The 15,883-nt window shown below is 47.1% G+C and overlaps 1 protein-coding gene across 4 annotated transcripts in view; it reads right to left on the minus strand.

Annotated features, from left to right (window-relative positions):
• Window positions 1-7,577: 7,577 nt before the first annotated feature.
• Window positions 7,578-15,883, minus strand: part of PLPPR2 (phospholipid phosphatase related 2) — a 48,202-nt gene continuing 39,896 nt past the window's right edge. The window contains exons 8-10 of one of the 4 annotated variants that reach the window (XM_083593747.1): window positions 13,213-13,337; window positions 11,065-11,109; window positions 9,532-9,625 (exon numbers count right to left, since the gene is read on the minus strand). In XM_083593747.1, the coding sequence (XP_083449873.1) occupies window positions 11,085-11,109; window positions 13,213-13,337 (150 nt within the window). In that variant the 3' untranslated portion in view covers window positions 9,532-9,625; window positions 11,065-11,084. Of the gene's footprint in view, window positions 9,626-11,064; window positions 11,110-13,212; window positions 13,338-15,883 lie in introns of all 4 variants that reach the window. The other 3 variants (XM_083593745.1, XM_083593746.1, XM_083593748.1) reach the window with 3 other exon arrangements.

Raw genomic sequence — 15,883 nt, forward strand, 5'->3', positions numbered from 1 at the left:
TTCGATACAAGGATGAAGTGGGGAACCCCAAATCCCTTCACCAAATAGAGCTCCCCTTTCTCTCCCTGCCTGCTAACTTTTGAAAATCCCAAGCATGGAGGTGAAGGCAGCACAGCACCCCACTTTCCCACAAAACCCACTGTTTAATAATACAGTGGTACCTCGGGTTACATACGCTTCAGGTTACAGACTCCGCTAACCCAGAAATATTACCTTGGGTTAAGAACTTTGCTTCAGGATGAGAACAGAAATTGTGCTCTGGTGGCGCGGCGGCAGCGGGAGGCCCTATTAGCTAAAGTGGTACCTCAGGTTAAGAACAGTTTCAGGTTAAGAACTGACCTCTGGAGCGAATTAAGTACTTAACCCGAGGTATAATAATAATAATAATAATAATAATAATAATAATAATAATAATGATAATACAATAATAAATTTTTATTTATACCCAGAACCGGGCTCAGGGCGGCTAACACCAATAAAATTACAATAAAACATAATGGGGGGGGGTACACAAAAAATGCATAAAGAAATAAAAGACAAGACAATCAGAGTAAATATTTTAATATTTGGATTCATTTCCCATTGTTGTCAGGGTCAGTGAACCCACTGAGACCAACTCTGATCTCTCCAACAGGAAAGTGGGAAAGGAAGAGATTCCTTTTGCCTCAGCAACGTCATGTGAAAGAATCTGATGGAAAACAGTCTGCAGCAAGTTTGATTTCTGACCGACCCCATAACTCAGGTGGCCAAATGCAGAGGAAGACTCAGCAGGGTTCCTGTATTTTATTTTACAGTGGTACCTCGGGTTACAAACACTTCAGGTTACAGACGCTTCAGGTTACAGACTCCGCTAACCCAGAAAGAGTGCTTCAGGTTAAGAACTCTGCTTCAGGATGAGAACAGAAATCGTGCTCTGGCGGCACAGTGGCAGCGGGAGGCCCCATTAGCTAAAGTGGTGCCTCAGGTTAAGAACAGTTTCAGGTTAAGAACGGACCTCCGGAACAAATTAAGTTCTTAACCAGAGGTACCACTGTATTTTTGCACTGTGAGGAAGAAGGAATTTCAGTATCTGCAGCTTTCCTTGTCCCTATTTGACAAGCTACACCTCACACCATCAACTTTAACTTTGCCTGGTCTTCCACTGCATTTAGTTAGCCTGCCCAAAACTTGATAGAAACTGGGAGAACCTGCTGATCCATTTCCTCTGAATAAAGTTCATTCAGCAGGGATTGATGGGTTGGCATCCCATTGGGACAAATCTCCCAAAGGATTTATTTGAACTGTTAAGAGAACTTGCTGCAATGTTGAATTTTGAAATCCACCATTGTCCATGCACAATGAATGAAGTAGAGGACTTCATACATTTCTTTTTCTACTGCCCTATTTATGAGCTAATAAGAACTAAGCTCCTCCTCTTGATCCCGCCCACCATCACATCTAAGGAAGACTGTTTGAAATCACTTCTTGTGGATGCAAATCCCCAAATTTCACGTGGGGTGGCAATCTTTATAGTGCAGGCTTTGAAACTCAGGGCTACACTGACTGGGTAGTGTGTCCCAGACCTGGACCTGTTTTAATTCTTTGTATTACCTTTTTAACCTAATGTGCCGAGCCTATTTTGGGGCCATTATATGTTTTATATACATCTGCATTTTAGATTCCCGGCGCTGGCAACTAAATTTTTACATTATTGTTTTAGGGTAATTTAAATGTCACAATGCCAGTAATATCGTTTGAATCTTGTTAGGTTGCTTCTCTCTAGCATTTTTGTCTTATCCTGCTATGACTGTATGCTAATGCAATAAAGGTTTGATGATGATGATGATGATGAAATCCACCCCCACAATAAAATTATCAAAGAAGCGATGTTATTACTAGTTGCTGTTAATGGAAGAGACTTAAATGTTGTGGTGCCAGATTCCAGCGCAACTCAACATGGGTAAACAAACAGGGCTCCCTAAAGACATTTTGCTGCCCAAGGGAAAGGACAAGATATATATAATATAGTGCAACTGACTTTCGGGGTTGGTGTGTTGTGCGACAAGCACACAGAGTGCAATGAGACTGAGTGTTTTTTTGGGGGGTGAGGGTCGGTTAATTTAATTGTACACGGGTTGTATATTGACAATAAAGGTATTATTATTATTATTATTATTATTATTATTATTATTATTATTATTATTAAAGATGGCACACAAAATTCCACCACAGAGAGAATCTGATGAGAGTAGAAGCTGAATCTTGTTTCAAAATTGGTGATGTTCCACCATACCTGAAGGAGGGCACCAAGCAAGCTTAGCTTCAGGCCCAACGTGGGGCACAAATCCACGACCCTGAGGTTAAGAGTCTCATGCTCTTCAATGTCTAAAATCCCTGGTAGAGGAAAAGGATCCTGAGATCACGTTAAGGGTACCCAAATTCTGTGCGATTGCCATAAAACTTAGGGAATAAGCTGTGCTATCATAATGATTAAGGTTTTAAATGATAATTTTAGGTTATATGTTAGTGACTAAGTTTTAATTTATATATATTTTAACTGTTGCTATATCTGTATTGTTCCTGTTACGCCTAATTGCAAATTCAAATGTATCCCTATTGTGTTTTATGACTTCCTTGATATTGTATGTGGGCTGGAACTGGTCTGTGACCGAAATACCGTATTTTTCGCACCATAGGACGCTCCGTCCCATAGGACGCACCTAGTTTTTTTGGGGGGAAATAAAGGGGGAAAAATTCCCTTTATTTCCCCCCCAAAAGCAGGTCAGGGAAACCAAACCAGGTCGAGGAACAGCGGGATGGTGGCGCTGCGCCTCCCTGCTGTCCCCCGAGCTTGTGGGGCTGGCTGATGTCTGCCTGGCGCGAGGGGCGCTCTGCTTCAGCGGGCCCCACCCGCCAGGCAGCAGGCTGCTATCCACAGCGTGGGGAGCCCTGCGGGGAACTCCTGCAGGGCTCCCCACGCTGCAGATGTCTGCCTGGCGCGAGGGGCGCTCTGCTTCAGGGTGCCCCACCCGCCGGGGCGGCAGGCTGCTATCCGCAGCGTGGGGAGCCCTGCGGGGAACTCCTGCAGGGCTCCCCACGCTGCGGGTGTCTGCCCAGCGTGAGGGGCGCTCTGATTCAGGGCGCCCCGCCCGTCGGGCGGCAGGCTGCTATCCGCAGCTTGGGGAGCCTTGCGGGGAACTCCTGCAGGGCTCCCCATGCTGCGGATGTCTGCCTGGCGCGAGGGGCGCTCTGCTTCAGGGCGCCTCTCGCGCCGGGCGGCAGGCTGCTATCCGCAGCGTGGGGAGCCCTGCGGGGAACTCCTGCAAGGCTCCCCACGCTGCGGATGTGTTCCCGAAGCGCCGGGCGCTCTGCTTTCAGGGCGCCCAACGCTCCGGGAAGCAGGCTACCATCCGCAGCCTAGACACGGCTAGCGGAGCGCTGCGCTAATCCCGAAGTTTGGGGCGTGCGGAGCTCAGCGCGCCCCAAGCTTCTGGGTGCCGGCAAGGTCTCCGCTAGACGGCTAGCGGAGACCTTGCCGGCACCCAGAAGCTTGGGGCGCGCTGAGCTCCGCACGCCCCAAGCTTCGGGATTAATGCAGCACTCCGCTAGCCGTGGGAGAGCTGGGTCTCCCATGGCTAGCGGATAGCTTCCTGAAGCCTGGAGAGCGAGAGGGGTCGGTGCGCACCGACCCCTCTCGCTCTCCAGGCTTCAGTGAAAGCCTGCATTCGCTCCATAGGACGCACACACATTTTCCCTTGCTTTTTAGGAGGGAAAAAGTGCGTCCCATGGTGCGAAAAATACGGTAATAAAAATTCAGCTTAGCTTCAGGAAGGAGGACAGGATGGCAAGAGGAGGAGCTGCTGCTGCCTGAGGTTTTTGCCAAATCTTCTTAGAATTTTATTTTTATTGTTCACAGGTATGAGTGCCTATCTCCTCCATCCCATCTGCCAACAATAAGCATGAAATATATTTATGTTATTGTCTGTTTTGTTCCATAGCCATGGGAGGATTTGTTAAGGAATCTCTGATCTAACAAGACCTATAGTCCAAAAGAGCTTAAAACCAGTTCCATTTTAGATGGGATACTTAACCCAAGTGAATCACCATTCAGTGAGATCCTCCCTTCTTTGTTCATTAATATATATTATGTATCTAAGTGACAGTGCTGCAAATTCATCTTCAGAATTTTTGTTTATTCACGCTCTTAATTGTTTAGTAGGGTTTTCGCCAAATGCTTGCTTGAACCATTCCCAAAATGTTATTTATTTCAGAAATCTAGTACTTTTCGCTGTCTTGCTGCATTCTGAAGGAATGTCACTATTTCTATAAACGGTAAGGATCAGTTTTGCTTTCTGGACAATAGCAACAGAGCAAGTTCCAGAGATGGTTGTTGTTGTTTAGTCGTTTAGTCGTGTCCGACTCTTCGTGACCCCATGGACCAGAGCATGCCAGGCACTCCTGTCTTCCACTGCCTCCCGCAGTTTAGTCAAACTCATGCTGGTAGCTTTGAGAACACTGCCCAACCATCTCATCCTCTGTCATCCCCTTCTCCTTGTGCCCTCCATCTTTCCCAACATCAGGGTCTTTTCCAGGGAGTCTTCTCTTCTCATGAGCTGGCCAAAGTATTGGAGCCTTAGCTCCAGGATCTGTCCTTCCAGTGAGCACTCAGGGCTGATTTCCTTCAGAATGGATAGATTTGATCTTCTTGCAGTCCATGGAACCCTCAAGAGTCTCCTCCAGCACCATAATTCAAAAGCATCCACTCTTCGGCAATCAGCCTTCTGAGATGGTTGTACTCTGTGCCAAATTACATTACCACGTTCAGCAAATACCTTTGTCCCCCAAAAAATTGCACCGTGGAGCAAGTCCACCACATGTGGAAGAATGTACCTTTATTACTGCAACCTCTGCAACAGACAGAGTTAATTTAATTGGAGAATGATACCAGTGGAGGACTGGTTTTAAAGAGGACTCTCTAACTTTTGCTGAGACCATCTTAAAAAGTCTTCCCTGCTCTCTGAGGGCTTGCCATTTTTCTTTACCTATTGATTCCCCAATGCCTGGTTCTCATATCAGTGTGAACCCTTCTGTTCCCAAGCTAAACAAACATTGCAATTTATATAAAGTTGAGACCATACCTTTACTATTTGGCAAATAAGTGTCAGTAATAAGATTTTCAGATAATAGCCTTGTCATGTCTGTCTTGGATGAGGTACAAGAAGCAATATTTGATGTATGGCTAACTAACTAACTTACTCTGGCTTCTCTCAGTTGTTATTTATGTTGATCCCCAGTTTTAGGGGTTACTCTCATATTCGATAGAGGTGTTTCTGTTCCTCTCCATAAACTGCTTTTTCTTATCATCAAAATGGGATGGTAAACAGATGGTGTTAAGAAAGATTGTGTTAGCAGATGGTGTTAAATCAATCAATGACAGTTTTCCACATGTACTGGATCTCTTTAGATGGAATGAGAAATTCCCAGTTATTGAAAATAACAAGCAAACTTTTAACTATCTTTATAGGCAATAAATGCCATGGATGATATCCAACTAAGTCAGAAAAGACCCTTTGAAATCAATCAATTTGAAGTTACTTAATCCAGTACTTTTAATGGGTCTACTTTGAGTATGATTGATGTTGGATCTCACCCCATATTTTACAGTTACTGCAAAGCTGCAAAGCTGTGCCAGTAGCATAGTGACAAACCCCCTTAAGTTCCTTGGCCACAGCCTAAAAAACCCTCCAAAAACAAATGGGCTAGATTTCTAATAAGAGAAATACAGCTCATCACAATCGAAACATGAAACACAACTGGGAATGGGGAGAGGATAAGAATGCTAGCTAATACCTAAAGTTACAGGGAAGTCAATTTTAATTTTCCTGAGAATTCTCCACAGTCAAGGAAGAAAGAAAGCCCTGTCATTTGCCAGAGATCATGTATACCCATTGCAACACAAAACAGCTGTTCTGTTCCAGGTCAGGCATATACAAAGGCGTCTCCTCATTAAAGGGAGATTACTGGCAGGAAAACCCGATCCTGAATGAGGCCTACCACTACTGCTGTTTATGAAGCTGAGGAGCCTAATCAGGGAGGAAACTAACTTGGAACGAAGTTTCTCCCATGCCACCTTACACAATCATCAAAACTCTGTCTTGTCCCCCTGCAAGTCATTTAATATTTTATTTATTTTAAAAATATTTTATTTTTCCAATTTTTCATTTTACAATGTTTCTACCAAAAAAAAAAAAAATCTAATCTAAACAAAAACCAACATTTTCTTCGACTTGCTTCTCCTCCTCTCTGCTGTTCCTTATTTTATATCACAATCTTAACTGCATCACCAATTTCAACCTATTTATAAATTTAATCTTTTTACTCTATGTTGTTGTTTTTTTACTGCTCCTGTTTATGTCAATCCTGCTAACGTTTTTAATTGTTTACAATTTGTCTTCATAAATTCAACAAATTCACATTCTGTTATTGAAAAAGTCTCTCGTCTGGATCTCTTATTCTTCTGGCAAGTTTCACCATCTCTTCATATTCCATCAGTTTTAATTGCCGATCTTCTTTCATTGGGACTGTTTCTTCTTTCCACCTTTGGGCATATACCATTCGCAAATCATTTATTTTTTACACTGACCCTGCACCCAGGACACTTTAGACCAGTGGCGTAGCGTGGATTGTCAGCACCCGGGGCAAGGCAAGCAATTTGCGCCCCCTAACCCATGGATTTTAGCAGGGGGCAGAGAGCTGCGAGTGCGAGCGCGCGCCCCCCAGATGTTGCGCCCGGTGCAGCCGGCCCCCCTGCACCCCACACGCTACGCCACTGCTTTAGACCAAGACCTTTTCAGCCTGGAGGCCATATTCTCCCTTCTGGGACTCCAGGCCAGAGGCCAGGATCTGCCCAAGCCATTTTGCTACCTGGGGCAAAGGGAAAGGAAGTGAATTCCCCATTTTTTGCACAAAATTTGACTAGACAGCTGAATCTTACTTCAGCACTGGTGATGGAATAGACTGGGACAACCCAGTCAGATGGGTGGGATACAAATAATGAAAATAATAATAATAATAATAATAATAATAATAATAATAATAATAATGTCTTCCACCACACCCTTAGGGCAGCGAGCTAGTTTAGGAGCTGTAGGACAGACCACATGGCACATTTCTAGCCACCTTTCCTCCCTCAGAATTTGCTGTCTGAGGCAGCTGCCTTACTCCTTCCGCCTTATAGACGGGCACCCGAAGCAACAATACGCAGATTAATGGATGTGGCTCTTACCTTTGCACAGTAGGCTCTATTCCAGCCACTCAGAAAGTCAGAGGTTTAGACACACCCACCCATCCACTCCATTCTCCATCCAGCCAAACAAGAGGCATTATGACAGTTCAAGGAGACCAGGCAAAAGCACTCAAGAAGAGCATGAAGGAAGGCTAAAATTGCAAACTGATGTGGAGAATCGAACTTAAGATTGGAAACATGAGAAACCAACAGTGACCCCTCCATATTTGATCCACAGTGAACTGGGCATCCCCAAGTTCCACTCAAACCACCACAACCCTTCCTCGAATGAATTACTCGCCTGAACAAGAGAGATTGTTAAAACATTAGTTTATTCAATTCATTCTGGAAACGTGTGGGTGTTCCATTGCTCCAAGCATAGTAGCAGCAGCAGCCCAGGCCCTCTGATGCTCTCTGAAGCATCCCTCTGCCCCCAGGGTGTATCCAAAATATGCCCAGTGGTTATGCTGCACTGGCATAGCAGCGGTTGTCGGTACCAGGCCGGGGTGCTGGCTTGGATGGGAGTCTCTCAAATGTATGGGCGGAGAGGCCCAGGGCAGTTCTTCTTCCCAGAAGCTGGGAGGTTACCCACAGCGGGCAGGCAGGATGTTGTGAGGACAGCACTGTCTGCCAAGATGCTTGCAACTGAAATATCTGGAAGAGTGGGGTTGCTGCTGGCGGGTGAAAGAGGTGTGGCGGGGACAATGAAGCTATCTATGTCATGCATGTAAGCTAATGTTATTCCTGACCTGGCGTCGACCACAGTGGGAATGGGAATTGAGAGAAGTTGCTTCAACTCTTGTATCAGTAGTGAGAGCATGCCCCTAAGAGACAACAGGGTTGGAGGGTCTGCCCTAAGTCACCCTAGAATACCCACATGCAAACGGCTCCAAGCCCAATGGGGGATGTGATACAGGGAACTGGTCTAATGGGCCATTGAAGGTTCAGGGCTCAAGGGACTCTATATGCTTTGAGTCATGCTAACGCAGAGCTCCGGGAGCCCTTTCTAGAGCACAGCAGCTGGTCCTGGTCCATCCTAGGAAAGGCTTAATTTGAGCCACAGCAGAAAGTGATCTGGAACATTTGCAGAATGCCACATAACCTGGTTCTATGAGCATGTGGAGGCTGTATGTTTCAGGTCATTGGTCTGCCCATTGGTCTGCCCAGAATCATGTCTATTCTGACCAGCAATGGTTTTTCCAAGGTCTCAGGCAGAGGTCCTTCCCTGCTGATTGAGATTGAGATCGAGATCCTGGCACAACTGCTCTTTATTAAAATGACCACCAGTTTTGGGGGCCACCAGAAGGTGCCAAGATCAGCTGCTGCACATAGAAACAGAGCCCACCACAGACGCCTTCCTGAAATGCTTCCAACCCATCCTTCCCCATGTTCCTCCCCTTCCCCAGGGTGTACAGAGGCTGGTATGCAAACAGCACTTGTTAAGTGATTGGCATTTGGAGGCCTTTGTATTTTCTGGTGGACCTACTGATGCCAGCCTGTAAGTCGCTAAGCTGGTGTTCCATAAATGCCTCCCTCTAGTCTGCTTTGCTGAACACTAGAAGGAAACACTTCCTATCCTTTGTCCCCAGCTCTGGAGCTCAGAAGCCTCCCAAACAATGCTATAGTAGCCCCTGGGTTTAGTCATGCTGTCCTCCCTGCCTGGCTTTCTGTTCCTTTGCTCCCCAACCAAATCCTCAGACGTTGGCCATTGGCCTTGCCTTTGGACAAAACTCCACCCAGCTCATTCCTGGTTGAATATAACTGAGAACCTGCTTCCTTTGGGCTCAAAGGGTATGGGATGTCATTCCATGTAGACAAAGCTACTTCTTGGAAACAGCACTGAACCCCATTCCTTAAGAGAAAAAAGCAGCTGTGGAAAGGACAGGGGCGCCAAGTCGGTCAGTGTGCATCCCAGTTTCCTTAAAAAGGCCACAGCAAGAAGGAAGTGGTGAGGAGTCTTAAAGTCCCAGTAGGTTCAGTCTCCCAGAAGACACACAACTAGCAGCAAGATCGAGCCCCTGCAAACCCAGGCTCCCTGGAAAACGTAGGTTTCATTCTGACTCTCCCTGCCCCCAAGCTATGTTGCACACTCGCATCAGATAATCTGAAGTATGTCATGACAATCAACAAACCTGGTCCCAGGAAAGGCCAAGGAGGAGGTTGGGAAATTGAGAGTGTGAGAAGTTAGACGCCCCCACCCCCCTGAAAAAAAAGGCCCAGTCCCACAGTAAGGAGACCAGGAGTGCCTCCATAGGTCAGACTTCGCTTGTGACTGACCGGGAGGGAATGAGGACATCTGGGGTGGTGGGGAAAAGACACAGCTGAGGATCAGGTGACCTCTGAGAACACAACTCCGTGATTCTGGAACAGAAAGAGGGAGAGGCAAAAGAAAGATAGTCAGTTCTGCCTTCAGAAACAGTAACAAAACTGTTTGAGAGGTCTGAGTTTGATCAGAACCTTCAGCTGGGCCCTGCTAGAGCCAAAACAGCAGGGTCATGACTGTGGTGCAACACCCAAGGTAATCTATCAAGCGGAATCTAGTACCACATTTACTCAAATGTAATGGGTCATCGAATCTAATGCGCGCCTCAATTTTCAAAACCTTGAAACCAAAAAGTATTTGCTGGCAAATGTAAATGTGCCATCAAACATAATGTGCACCTGAATTTTCGCGACATAATTTGGCCAAAAAAAGGTGCGCATTACATTTGAGTAAATCCGGTAATTTTAAAGCTTTCCTCATCTTGTTGATGTGTGTGCATTTTAAAGAAGCACACTCCTAGTCCTTGTGGCCGTAAGATGGTGTTTTTAAGTGCAAGGGAGGATTTTCCGCTTATAGGTTTGGAAAATTCAGAGGAAAAGTTGACCTAGTCTTTACTTATAGCCCTGCCATATGAGACTTCACCCCATTTTCTGGTTGTTGCAAAAATGTCTCAAACAGCAACAACAAAAAGTGTATTTTGGTGTGAACAACATATATATATAAAAAGGCAAAGCAGCACAGCAACAAAGAAAACCAAGACTTGCAGCACAGTTCTGTGCCTACTTACTCAGGAGTAAGTTCCACTGTGTTCGGTGGGGCTTATTCCCCTGTAAATGGGCATAGGATTGCGACCTATGTGTGTGGATTAGGTTGGCTATGTAAATTTATCTAGCTGGCACAATTTATTCTAGTCTCAGAATTTTTCTAGTTGCGGAATTTGGAGTATCTAGCACAGAACTACACACACACACAAACACACACACACATAAACACAACATTGCTGCTGGTTTCCTTTGAAGGATGTGCCTGCAAGCATTTGTTTCTCGAGGGTCATATGATCTGCAGCAGATATGATACGAAGTGCATTCAACGCTCTGTTTTCAGCCTGTCTTTGACCCATCAGCGCTGCTGGGAAGGGAGCCTGGGATCCAGTGGAGCTAGTTACCCCCAGACATAAGTCCCTTGCTCTCCTGAACTGCCACCTCATCCCTGCTGCTCTTCAGAGAGAGGTGCTGTCTTCCTCCAGTGCTCAAAACCAAAGCAGAAGCATGGTGTGGCAGTCACATTCTTAAGGAAGCCAGCTGCTGGGTTGTACCCCAGCTGCCCAAGCAGGCTAACCCTCAGGACTTGGTCACTATGTTGAGGTCACTTCCTGCTGTTCTGCAAAGCATCAGAGAAAGCATGGCACAGCCAGAGCAAGCGGGTTATTAATGCTCAAGCTCAGGGAAGCAGGGGGCGGGGGGGGGGGAAGGCTGGTGCATGTTGCCTGCAGGATGGGCAATGGGCATCCACAGATAAGCTGTCCATGCAAACGCACCTCCATGGGCATTTGTTAACCTACTCCGCCATGTTGCCAGGCCTCCTGTTGCACACAGAATTGTCAGAATAAGGATCTCGCCCAAGGATGACTATCCCCTGCCCTTCAAATGAAGAGAGCTCTCTGCGATTTAGGGCGATGCTGCCCCCTCACTGAGGGGCAGATGGGGCTCGTCAACCTGGAAAGGTACCCATCTAGGAGTAGGAAAACTCTGGTCCTAGACGTCTGTCCCCTTGCAGGATATCTTCAGGAGAAGAAAAGGCTAATCCTACACAAATCCAGAGTCGAGTCCCTAAGACAGTTGCATGGTGCCTTGTACATCTTGCTCTGCTTTCCTTTGGACCACATCAGCAAGGCTAAGAGGGGCGTCTTATCATCTGGGCAGCCCAGGACCTCCATACACCCTGCCCAGGCTTAGTGCTCCAGGGAGGTCGCTTTGGTGCTGCTAACACCGCAGTCTGACCTCACCCCTGGAGGCACACTCCATTGTATCTTGAGACAGATGGATGCCAACAATCCCCCCCCCCCTCAGTGGACATCATATTATGACAGGCATTCCACCTCCACCTGCAAGCTGCGATCAAAACAAGCTGACCTCTCCTGGATTTGCATGTGCTGGCCCAATTTTGCTCATCCTGTAAGGATGGGTTATCAAATGTGTCAACCCATGTAGACCGGAAACTACTTTTCAGAGGTATTCTGGCATTGCTGGTTACAATTTCCTGTGATGTTGAAGAGCCTGTGGCAGCTTAAATGTAGGACTTCATTAAGGGAACCTGTGGCCTCCCACCAAATGCTGTAGGATTCCAAACCCATGGCCAGTGGTGAGGGATAATGGGAGTTGTAGTCCAGCAATATTGAGAGGGCCACAGATTCCCCCACCTTTACTCTAACTCAGTGTTTCCCAACCTTGGGGCTCCAGCTGTTTTTGGACTACAACTCCCATAATCCCTACCTAGCAGGACCAGTGGTCAAGGGTGATGGGAATTGTAGTCCAAAAACAGCTGGAGACTCAAGGCTGGGAAACACTGCTCTAACTGAACAGAAAACTAACTGTAGGGACTCTCATTTCCAGGCAGCCATGTAATTAGCATTGCCTTATACACTCTGTGTGTGTGTGTGTACTTTAAGAGGGCCAAAAAATTGTGGGTTTTGAAACTGAGATGGAAATTCAGTCAGCTGAGCCAATCCTAAAAGATAGGATTGAGGCTTATTTCTCCTGGTTCATTGTTCTCTTTAGTCTTAAATAATGTTCAGATAATCTCTTCAGCTTCTAATGTGCTTCCAATTCTTAGACATTTCCCCTAATAAATATACTTTCGTTTAAGATAAGAGAATTGCCTGCTGGGCAATTCACTGCACTTAGAGGCTGCCTCTGCTCACATGCTATGGCAGTGTTTCTCAAACCTGGGTCTTCAGCTGTTGTTAAACTACAACTCCCATCATCCCTAGCTAGCAGGGCCAGTGGCTAGGGATATTGGGAGTTGTAGTCCAACAACAGCTGGAGATCCAAGTTTGAGAAACACTAGGCTATGGTATATCAATGCTGAAATGCCCATTAGTTGCAAGGCAACCCTAGCCATGCAGACGACTAAGGAATATAGGAAGTTGGACCCATTTGGTCAACCAGCTCAGTATTGTCTTTTACACCGGCTGGAAGCAGCTCACCAGAGTCTCAGGCAGGAATCTTTCCCAGCTGTTCCTGGAGAATCTGGGAATTGTACCTGGGCACTGAGCTATGGGCTTTACACAGCATCCTGTCCTCACCATACCTAGCTGGAGTGGAGAATTTCTGCTTTGATTTGAGCATTCCAGCTCACCTAGTATAGGTGGATGGGAAACTTCTTGCTTCCTTCAGCGCTTCCTTTCCACCTGAAGGGTCTCCTCAAACCATCAAAGCAACTGACCCAGCTCCCTTGACATCTTCACATCTGTCTCTCTGGACCCATCCATTCCCACAGCCCTCTCTTCTCAACTCTTGCGGCCCTCAACTTCCTTGACCTCTAGTTATCCCCTACGCTGACGTCCTGCCCAAATATTATTCTCCCTCAATGAGTGTTCCGCCTTGAGCAAGCAGTGGGGATGGCATCTTGCAGGGGGCTGACCCAAAGGCAGTTCCCTCCCCCTTCCTCCGGATCAGTCACTTACTCGTAGGGGCGGGCCATTGCTGCGTTTCCAGGCGCCACCAAGCGGAGAGATCGCGCTAGCTGCCTTTCCAGGCCTCTTGAGAGTAGTGTAGAAAACTCCTGTTCTTCTGGGGGGTCCCTCACCTGCTACATCCCCACCCCACCCCAAGGGGGGCGGGCAGGCAGCACCATAGCAGGGGAATAGGGGAGCACACATGGATGGTTGGGAGAGAACGACACAGAGATTGAAACAATTAGCTGCTTGGTCAACACACACTTGCTTGGATTGGGGAGGGAAGAAAATGGAAGTTTTGGGTTATTTTCAAGGTGTGGGGAATGGCGAGGGCTTGGGACAAGGTGGCTCATGCCACACAAAGAAGGACTTGCGAATCCCAAAAGTTCCAGAATTCGGGGCATGGAAAGGTTCACAAAAACTCACTCTGTGTATGTGTAAAGCCTCTCCTCTTCCCAGAGGGGAGGTGTTGTGAGCGGGAATCGCTTCCCGTGGCCGCAGGGGGGCGTGGCCAGGCCCCCTGTGTCATTGGAGTCCTGTGCCCATGTCACGCACTCCAGCCAGCCAATCCGGTGGGCTGGTGGGCGTGGTTTTGCTGTTTAAAAAGGCCGCGGGCCCTATAAGCTCCTCCTTCTTGTTCCTAGCTTCCTCAGATCACCCACCCTCCCTTTAGGCTTTGGCTCAGCACCTGACCTTGCTATGGACCTCAGTTGGCCGCCTTGGTTGCCCAAGGGGCCTGGTAGTAAATATTTTCCACTTGGCAGATTGGGTCCAGCCACTTGGTTTTTTGCCTACCTCGTAGCAAATCATCACAACTTTGTAAGGTTTGGCTGTTAGGCATTGGAAATGCATTGTGTGTCGGAGGAGAGGTTGTGGCCATCACCTACCCCTCCGCTTGAAGGGTATTCTGTTAAAGGGATCCGGCGGTCGTGGTTCCTGTCCGAAGCCCAGGTGGTGGCTAGGGCCATGGCTCAACCCCCGGTGACTCTAGGGGAAAGCTTCCAGTTGATTTGCATCAACAAGTTCCCCCTACAGGTTGTTAACCCTCAGGTGACTCCCTACAGAGTGGGCAGGAGTCAAGTATAGTCTGTTCGGATCCCAATGCCTAAGCCAATACCACTCACATTCTGTAACCAATAAAGTCGTGGCCTTTTTAAGCCCATTAACCTAAACTACTTGTGTCCGTGTGTCTTATTTCATCACAAAGCAAAGCCTCGACTCACAACTATGTAAACTCATGCCTTCTGTGTAGAAGCGCCACGTTCTCCTTGCCTGCCTGCCTGCAGCATTTGGTTGGGGGCAGAGGACCAAACAGGTCCATAATCAGTCCCACAATTCCATCACAGGGGTTGTGTCTAAAGCAGGGATGGAGACTATGTGGCCCTTCAGATGTTGTTGTTTGAAAGTGTTGGGACTGCAACTCAGCTTGTACTGGAGACTGATGTGTCTGCACGGGGGAAAGTAGACACAGAGAACCTCCCACTTCAAATTTGCATCAGCCCCAGCTAGTATGGACAATAGCCAGGGGTGAGGTAGTTCACCAACATCTGGAGGACCCACAGGTCCCCTACCCCTGCCCTACACTGCCAATCCCACCCAACCATGCTGAAGGTGAGACTTTGCTTGAACAGGAGTTGCTCTGGGCTTACAGATATGTGAGCAGAGATGGGAAGGGTGGACTGAGCAAGCTCTGAGATAAGCAAATTGCAAGGAGATTGGGAATTCAAGAGAGTTGGCTGGCAGGTGGCTTCCTCCCACGTGGTCCAAGCATCATTGTGGCGGTTAGCCCTCCCTGCATCCAGGGAGGCAGCTAGAGTTAGGGGCTCAAGAACTAAGGGGAGTAGCTAGCCTGACACACTTCCCTGTTGATGTTAGAGCTGGTAAAATATTGGCCATGTCTTGCTGCCCCCTGCTTCCTCCTCCTTTTCATCACCCTAAAGATCCACCTTTCCAATTTCTGCAACTGCTTACCTCCTGCTTCCTGGCCTTCCCTTATGCTAACCTTCCTCTCTCAAACGGTTCAGAATAGCTCAGCCAAGAAGAGCATTTTTCCTTCTGACAAATGAACCCACCCTACTCAATTTTTTGGCACTGCTCCATTTTATTCTTGGCATCAATTCCAGGCATCTTTAAAAGCTCTCTGCATTCAGACTGTGAGCCAATGGATCAAGCACTTTCTGCATGTTGGATTATTTTTTTCTGTGGTTATTTGTTTAGACAGCAAGGCACTTTTTAAAAAAAGCACCTGTGTATTCTGTTTGCTTTTCTATGGAAGAAAGCAAGACATTAGCAGGAGAAAGAGGACTCCTAGCAAGTAGAGAAGGGAAGGACAGGGCAAGAAACCCAAGGCCTCATCAGGAAAGGGAGCAAAAAGCGAACGGTGCAACATAGTGAGCGATCGGAAACTGCAAGTGCAAAGAGGCGAAAGGTCTTTCCAGGATGTCGAAGCAGGAAGCAAAAGTGTCTCTGGAAGATAATAGGGAGCCAGTCCAGTAAGCAGGAAAGAGGAATGACATGATCAAAGCACTGCCATGCAGTATGGATTATTCAGCAAGCAGAACTTGGAAGAGAAATGAAACATTTAAGGTGGGAGAGAGCCAGACAGAAAACAAAACATGACGGGAATCCCAGATGAGAAACAATCAGAGCCCGAAGCAACGATTTAACAACTGATTATAGA

Source organism: Podarcis filfolensis, assembly GCF_964270895.1.
Source record: "Podarcis filfolensis genome assembly, chromosome: 17".
NCBI lineage: Eukaryota > Metazoa > Chordata > Lepidosauria > Squamata > Lacertidae > Podarcis > Podarcis filfolensis.